Source organism: Petaurus breviceps, unplaced genomic scaffold (genome assembly GCF_028583685.1).
Source record: "Petaurus breviceps papuanus isolate PSGF00001 unplaced genomic scaffold, PetGlider_PUasm1.0 183, whole genome shotgun sequence".
NCBI lineage: Eukaryota > Metazoa > Chordata > Mammalia > Diprotodontia > Petauridae > Petaurus > Petaurus breviceps.
The window spans coordinates 1,093,663-1,102,423 of NW_027185791.1; the positions used below are offsets into that span (position 1 = coordinate 1,093,663).

Genomic DNA, 8,761 nt, shown 5'->3' on the forward strand with positions numbered 1-8,761 from the left:
TAGAAAACTATTTTTTTCCCTAATCAAAAGGCAGTTTTGGCTCATAATATGGGAAATAACCCAGTTACTAGTATGTTTAAACTAGATGCTTAATAGAGTTGGGTAACCTCCTAATTTATAGTAAATTTATTATTTACAATAATTTTATTACAATAATTTATAAATTATTAAATCTAAGATGCATCATTTTAAAATATATTTTACTTTTTTTTTGAAATTATGTTCAAAAAATTAAAGGGCTAAAAAAAGATATCTGGGAGGGCCCTGAGTGACTTTCTTTTTAAAGGGTGCAGTAGGCTGAAAAATGTTTTGGAACCAGGGGCGGCCAGGTGGCCCAGCGAGTAAGAGCACCGGCCCCAGTGTCAGGATGACCTGGGGATCAAATCCGGGCTCAGATACTTAGCACCACACCCAGAAATAACTGGCTGTGTAACCTCAAGCAAGTTACTTAACCCTGATTGCTTTAAAAAAAAAAAAGTTTTGGAACCTCTGGTTTAGAGTTTCAGATAATTTTTATCTCTAAGTTATCTCTAATATAAATTAGTCTTACTTCTGTACCTTCTTTCTACATTTCTAATTCCAGGGGACCCTGTAGGTATGAATGACCACACTGGCTTCTGGAATAACTGTCTTATAATATAACAGTGAGTCATTAAGATGTAGTGAGAACGCCATCGAACCTGGAGTTGAAAGACCTGGGTTTGAGCCTCATTTCTGCCATGTATTTCCCTGAATAAAGTTTTCCCATCTGTAAAACAGAGATTATAAGAACCTGCAGGTGTGTTGTAAGGAACAAATGGGAAAATGAATAAAGGAGCTTTGTAAGTTGTAAACTGCTATATAAATGAAAACTCATTAAGAGCCAAGATACTTTATTCTTCTTTTGTGGTTGGTTCTAGGGAAAGCTCATTTCTTATCTCAGAGGGTAATGGCTTTATTCATTATGAATAAGAGGCATAATAGCACACATGTTAGTTTATTTTCCTGATGATGCTAACTTCATGATGAAAGTTTAACAACTGCCAAAAAACAGTCAAAGGAGATTCATTCAGGATTTGAAGTCTTCTGCACAATTTGCTCGTGGCATATATGTAATTTGTGCTTATTGAGTTTTGGGCTTTTTTTCCCCCTAGTTAATCTCCAACCATCACATGAGGGATTAATAAATAAAAATTACTCACTTTTTAAAAAAGGATTTGAAATGCTGTTTAGGAGTCAGACAAGATTCATCAACCAGATCACACCTTGTGAAAAGCTAGCAGAAGAAGCTTCACGTTGGCTATCATTTAGTGGGTACCATTTTGTGGCTTTTCCTCATTACATTGTGTGCCATAGAACCATGGCTCAGTTGAGACACAGCCAAGGCGATTGTAAAGGGAATGCTGCCCAGACACCTATCATGAATATCATGATGGAATCTCAGCAGTATTGCTTATTTCCCTTAGAAGATAACCTTTCTCCTAACAGAAAGATGAGTTTATTGGGGAGGGTTTTCTCAGGGAAGGAGAGGGGGATTTCCTCCAAACCAATCTATTTTTTTTCTTCCTAATTTCTTTGATTTCATTTCTACAAACCATTTCTAAATGTAACCAAAATGCATACAATGAAGAAACAAACCCGAGACACAAAAGGCCAGCATACATGCTTATTGACTGCACTGAATTGATGTTTCTTCTGCTCTGGCACCCTCCCAGCAGAGTTCACCAGTTCAGACTTTTTCACTGCTTGACAAGACAGCTGCATAGAAAAGGAGTTTGGGTTATTTTCTTCCTCCAAGGGCAGTTTCTCTGGGTTCCTTCACTACTTAACTTCCTCAGTGTCTCTCTGCCCCTACATGCCCCACTGTCACTGAGGCCTGGCTAATAATTTATAGATACCATTAGAACTCTGACTGAAAGCCCGGCTTTCTGGACCCTGCACATATGTGATGGCTATGGAATGGGGGAATCCAAAGGCAGACTTCTGCATTTGTTTCTGAACCCTTTCCTCCATATCCTTCCAACAGATTCTGTCAGACCTTGAGATTGATGAGCAGTGAGGCTACTTCAGTTTGGTATCTAGCTTGATGTCAGTTAATAAACTTTTATTGTCCGCTTACTAAGCAATCTTTACAAATTGTCTTGAACGTCCGCAGCAGTAGTGCTATCATTATAAGCACTTGGTGCTTCTGGTAAATATTCTGGAAGGCTCTCAGCTTTGACCACTGAAGACTCTCGCTCTGCTTCCAGCTTCTGGATCTTCTTTTCCTTTTCCTCCAACACTTCTTCTAGATGATTGATTTTCTCTGTCTGCAGTGAAACTTGTGTAGACAACTCCATAATCAGACTCATTCTTTTATCTCCTTCCACAGGGGGAAGGCCTCTGCAGGATTCTTCCAGAGAGTTTTCTTCTAAAACAAACAAGAGAAGGAAAACTGGAGTAGTTTTAAATTGGATTTCCTAGAACCCAAAGATAGGGAAGAATAAAGAGCTGCATTTCTCAGTTCTTAAAAAGAAACTAGAGGAAGAACCAGTCATTGCTCATGTCAGACTTTGCCAATGAAAGGTAAGTAGCGCCATGCTTTAGATCATTGCTAAAACAACAAGTGAAGATTAATCTTTGACGACTCCTAGGGCCTGTAAATGCATCATAACAACAATTGAGACTAGGGGTAAAATTAGCATATTAAACTTCTAAAGAGTCCACCCCAAAGTTCCTCAAGGAGAGAGTACTATGTGGGTTTCATAAGAGGCAAGATCAGACAGAAAAAACTAACCCGTTTAAGCTTCAATCCCTTTTTATTCAGTTCAATTAAAAAACAACAACATTTGTCTTGGCCCCTTTTGAGATAAAAGTATTAATGAGAGCAAAATAACCCTCCTGTAAGTATCAACCCCTCTACTCTCAATAGCTCACATCTATATAACACTTTACAAATATGATCTAATTCATTTTTCCTCGCAAACCTGTAAAACAGGCAGTTAGGATTAATATCTGTGTTTTAAAGAGAAGAACACTGAGGTTTGTGCAATCAAACAGCTATTGAGTGGCAAAGTCAGGAATTGAACCTTGGATTTCTGATAAGGCCTTACAGGATCTTTTCAGAAATTTTCACTAACATTTGACAGAGTAGGGAGTAACTTCATAGAGTAATTAAAGGAACTCTAAGGAAAGTTTCTCTAAGCACCACCAGCTGGAAAATGCAAAGATCCACTTTTTTTTTTTTTTGCTTTTTGGAGGTCAGTTTGGGGTAAAGTGACTTGCCCAAGGTCACACAGCTAGTTTGTGTGTTAAGTGTCTGAGGTCGGATTTGAACTCAGGTCCTCCTGACTCCAGGGCCAGTGCTCTATTCACTGCACCACCTAGCTGCCCCCAAAGATCCATTTCTTAAAGACTTTTAAATCTCTTACAAATTCTTAATACAATGCATATGCCCCCTGATGGGGGTAATAACTTTCTCCTTATCAATGGGTATCATGTAGGTTGGGATCAAGACCCTGCTGAAAATAGGAACCAGGATTAAGGCCTATAGCAAGAAGTTATGAGTGTAGGAATGCTCCAAAGGTGAAGTTATCTTGTCCTTACGTCATAATTTTGCATGGGACTGGAGAGGCTGGCAAGGCTGCCCTCAGCTTTACCTAGCCCAAGAATGCAAGCATTAGAGTCGCTTGTCTCATCTCCACAAAAAGCATAGATCAAAAATAAGAAAGTCAAAGTCTCAATAGCAGGTTGACTAGTTGCAGTTGAATGACTGAAAAAATGACTACTATGACTACTGTAGTTAAAAAAAAAATCACCAGTGTTTATATAGCCTTTCCTGGGAGCAATGATTCTGGAAGTGTGGTTCCCACTCTACTGATGAAGAAACCAAGGCTCGGAGAGCTTATATAACCTGGCAAGAGGAAGCAAAGCAGTGATTTGAACCCATCTTTTGAGTCCAAGTTCGATATTCGGCCTACTAACACACTGCTTCTAGTGCTTATACAAGTGCCAATAAAATAAAACCTAAATAATGAAATCTTTAGCTATAAAAACATATTTTCTAGGGTAATTAAGGCTTTATCTCTAGGGAAGTAAAGCCCCACAGTTCTGTGGCGTGTATAAAACTGCCCAATATGAGACAGACTTATTACTGGAATACAAATACATTTGGAGGGGAGGACAGGAAGAGAGGTAGCAGTTGCAGTTTGTTGTGTTAATAAATTTCTGTGATAAAAATAGAATATATCGAATCACGTGGACAACAAGATTCCGTGGACTTTTAAAAATTAACTAGAGAGAGAATTCAGACTTTTACTAGTCAGTCAGACAATCAGTAGGCATTTATGAAGTGCTTACTGCATGTCAGGAATTGTACCGAGCCCTAGGGATTCAGAGAAAGGCAGAAGACAATGGCTACTCTTAAGGAGTTTACCTGTTTGCAGGGAGAAAACCTGCAAACAACGAGATGCCAACAAGACATGCACAGGATGATCAATGGAGGGAAGGTCCACCTATTAAGGAGGGTCAGGAAGAGCTTCCCATAGAACATGGAATTTTAGCTGGAATTTGAAGGAAATTGGGGACGCCAGGAGGTGGAGAGGAAAAGAGAGAGCGTTCTAGGTCTGGGGCACAGCCAGAGAAAATGCCCAGAGTCGTCTGGGAGGAAGAACAGGAAAAGCCAGTGGTGCAGAGTGTGCGGTGGGGAGTGAGCTTAAAGCAGACTGGAGAGAGAGGAGGGAGCCAGGCCGTAAAGGGCATTGAACACCAGGGGTTTTTCTATATGACCAATCCTGGACATGACAGGGAACCATTGTATTTTATAGAACAGAGGGATGACATGGTCAGACCTGAGCTTTAGGAGGATTAATGTGACAGCAAAAAATGGATTAGAGTAGAAAAAGTAAGGAGATAAACCATCAGTCTAATGCAGGTGTGAGGTGATAAGGGCCTTACCCTGGGGTGGTTTAAGTACCAGAGGAGAGAGAAATTAGGAAGGATTTTGCAACAGATTAGCAGAGTGGATAGAACATTTGGCTTGGAGTCAGGAAGACCTGAGTTCAACTCTAGCCTTAGTCTCTTACTTTGTAACCTTGGGCAAGTCATTTAACCTCTGTTTACTACTATAAAATGAGGATAGAAATAGCACCTCCCTCCCAGGGTTATTGTGAGGATCCAATGAAATAATATTGATCATTAATATAAATAACATAGTAAGTGCTATATAAATGCTAGTTATTGTTGTTGTTATATGGAGAGTGAGGAGCGATCTGGCATCAAAGGCTGCAGAGAGGTCGAGAAGAATGAGGATTGAGAAAAGGCCATTTGATTTGGGGATTAAGAGATCACTGGTAACTTTGGAGAGAGCAGTTTCAGTGGAACGATGAAGTCAGAAGAGTAAGGAGTTAAAAAGAGAGTGAGAGGAAAAGAAGTAATTTACTATTTTCTCCTATTTAAAAAGTTATTAGCAGATTGCTAAAGTTGGGGGGAAATCATGGAGGAATTTGTTAATTTTTTCCCCCCAATTTTCAAAAATCCTTTGAATAGATCATAGTATTTAAGTAAGTATCTTTCTTGAAAGTCAACTAGGCTTATTTATTTGTTTTAATCTTACTATTTAAAATAACTTGTAGTTTGCAATTACCTGGGGCACAGAAATCAATATCTGTTTTTCCTAAAATGATGCTCTAGGGCTAACTTGAGACACAGTGGGTATTGGTTTAAAAATGATAGTGTTTGGGGATTGTCCTCAAGATGGCAAATAAGAGGAAGCAGAAAACTCAGTGCTCTCACAACTACTCCTGCCAGGATAAGAAAACAGCACCAGACTGAGAAATAATGAAGAATCCAGGGAGAAACTACAAGAAGTGAATTTTGCTAGTCCGGGTACACATAAAGAGACAAGTAAAGTTTGGAGGACCTTGAGAATGCATCTAGCCAGAAAAGTGCAGAAAGGAATACAGTTTAAGAAAGCCTTATTAGACCAGGGTCAAGTCAGGGAAGTTCAGAGCCTGTAGGTTTATCTTTCTAACCCAAAAACCTGTTGGCCTCAGTTTCAAAGGGCAACATTGAATGATATGGGGGCATTCCCTGCATCAGACCGCCCAAATGCAGATCACCCTTTTACTATCTGCTTAGCATGCTTTCTGGAGCAGTTTGTGACATTCTTGACCATGTCTTGACTATGACTCATTACTTAGAACCCAGATGATACAGATCAATACAAAAAAATCCACACTAATTCCTTCCAGAAGTACACATAGACTGGCCCTGACCCAATGTCCTGATTTGGGACTGGAAAAAGGAGTAAATACAAGTAAACACCAATGATAAAGAGATATTATGGAGGCACAGACACTCAAGACCCAAACCAAGAATACAACTAACTCCACAGTATTTATAAACAAAGTCTCAAATAGAGTAACCATAAGTAATAGCTGAAATATATCATACAAAGGTTTAAAATTGGTTCTATAAAAGAGAGCTTAGCTCCCTCCCACCAAACAATGGTTACAAAAAAAAATGATCAGGAAGAGAAAGTAAAGTTTTTTTAAATCAAAGTAAGCATAAAAAAAATAGGAAGTTATTGGGGTAAAAAAAATTGATTGAATTGATAAATAAAAATAGATTATTAAAAAGTAGTTTTTTTTTTACAAAAGGAAAAATAAATCACTAGAATCAAAAATGAAATAGGAGAAAATAATGACAAATGAAAAAATAAAGGAAATTATAATATTTTTACCTAATTATATGCCCCCAAATCAATAGTTTAAATAAAATGTATGCATATCTTTTAAAAAAGCAACAAGATGAAAAGAATAGAAAGAGAATTTAAATGACCCAAAATAGGAAAATGATACTAAACAAGCTATAGATGAACTCCCCCCAAAAAAGACCCTAGGACCAGATAAATTTACCAATTAATTCAATCAGAACTTTCAAAGAACACTTAATTCCATATTACATAAACTATTTGCAAAAATTGGAAAAGGCATAGTGCCATAATACTTCTATAATACAAATATGGTTTTGCTATCTAAACAAGGAAGCAACAAATGAGGAAAAGACAAAAAATCAGTATCCCTAATAAAGAATAATTCAAGGGCAGCTAGGTGGTGCAGTTAACAGAGCACTGGCCCTCGAGTCAGGAGGACCCGAGTTCAAATCTGGCCTCAGACACTTAACACTTACTAGCCGAGTGACCTTGGGCAAGTCACTTAACTCCAATTGCCTTGCCTTCACCCCTCCAAAAAGAAAGAAAAAAAGAATAATACAAAACTTTGAAATGAAGTATTATCAAAGAGACTTTAGTAGTGCATAAAAAAATTGTACATTATAACCAAATAGGATTTATACAAGTAATTCAGGGTTGGCTCAATAGTAGCAAAAGCATGAACATAATTGACCATATTAATAAGAAAATAATCAAAACCATATAATTATATCAATAGATGCCAGGAAGCCTTTTGATAAAATACAACAACCATTCCTAATAAAAACATTAATAAGCATGAGAATAAATGGATCTTTCTTTAATATGGTAAATTTGTTGTTCAGTCACATCCAACTCTTTGTGGCCCCATTTAGGGTTTTCTTGGAAAGATACTGGAGTGGTTTGTCATTTCCTTCTCTGACTCATTTTATAGATGAGGCAACTGAAGCAAAGAGGGTTAAGTGACTTGTCCAGGGTCACAGAATAAGTAAGTGTCTGAGGCCAGATTTGAACTCAGGAAGATGAGTCTTTCTGATTCCAAACTGGGCACTCTATCCACCATGTCAACCTCGCTGTCCTAATATGGCAACTAGTAGCTACCTAATATCAAGAACTAGCATTATATTTAATGGAGATAAACTTGAAGCCTTTCCAATAAGATGAGGGGTATGCAAGAATATTTACTATTATTATTATTATTATTTAAGATAGTATTAGAAGTAGTAACTATAGCAATAAGACAAGAAAAGGAGATTGAGGAAATAGGTATAGTCAAAGGAGAAACAAAATTGCCACTTTTGCAGATGCCGGGGTAACTGGATATCAGTCTGGAATAAATGGGGTTTGCACTAAGATCTTATGCTATGTACCATAATAATGTCCAAATGCATGCACAGAAGAGAACTCAAGGGAGTTCAGAAGCAAACATGTAATCAGGATAGCTTTAAAAGTAACATGTTGAAATTATTATACACTTTAAAAAAGAAAAGCAAGCAGCATGTAACTGAGATTCCCATTTTCACGTATAATCCTTTTTATACAAATGAAAGTGTTCTTTTTGGTGTTTGTTAAATCTGAAAGAAAAATAATTTTTTAAACAGTGGTATTATTATGAGCAGCATTATAAGAACAATTTGCAAATAAATTTGGCATAGCACAATACTTTTTTTTAACCCATTGTGATCCTGCTGTTAAAAAATGTTTTATACTTGCTGGGAATTTTGAACAAATATCTGTAGCCTGAGCTCTTTATAACACATCAATGAGGGACAGTCTCAAAATAGGGGCGGCAGCATCAATGCAGGGATCTTGGGTTGAGAAAGAACATTGAAGAGGAACAGGACAGAACATTTATTTTTTCCAAATAAAATGTCTATTTTTAACCATAGCAGTAGTCCAATTTTATGAGAAAGCACTATCCTGAGGTCAAACTAAAATTGCAAGGCTAAAGGTATGATGATGTTAGGGAAATAACCTAACTGAATACAGAGAGACTAATATAATAACATTTAGACATCTCAAGGGAAATGAGGAACAGGCCAAGAGAGAGAGGAAGGCTGTGTGTTTGGGGAGGGAGGAGAGAGAGAGAGA

General features: G+C 37.5%; 1 protein-coding gene across 1 annotated transcript in view; it reads right to left on the reverse strand.

Annotated features, from left to right (window-relative positions):
- Nucleotides 1-1,648: 1,648 nt before the first annotated feature.
- The window catches only part of CCDC192 (coiled-coil domain containing 192), a 338,981-nt gene continuing 331,868 nt past the window's right edge, over nt 1,649-8,761 (reverse strand). Inside the window, exon 9 of the mRNA XM_069087735.1 lies at nt 1,649-2,389. Coding sequence (XP_068943836.1) covers nt 2,109-2,389 — 281 coding nt within the window. The 3' untranslated portion in view covers nt 1,649-2,108. The remainder of the gene's footprint in view (nt 2,390-8,761) is intronic.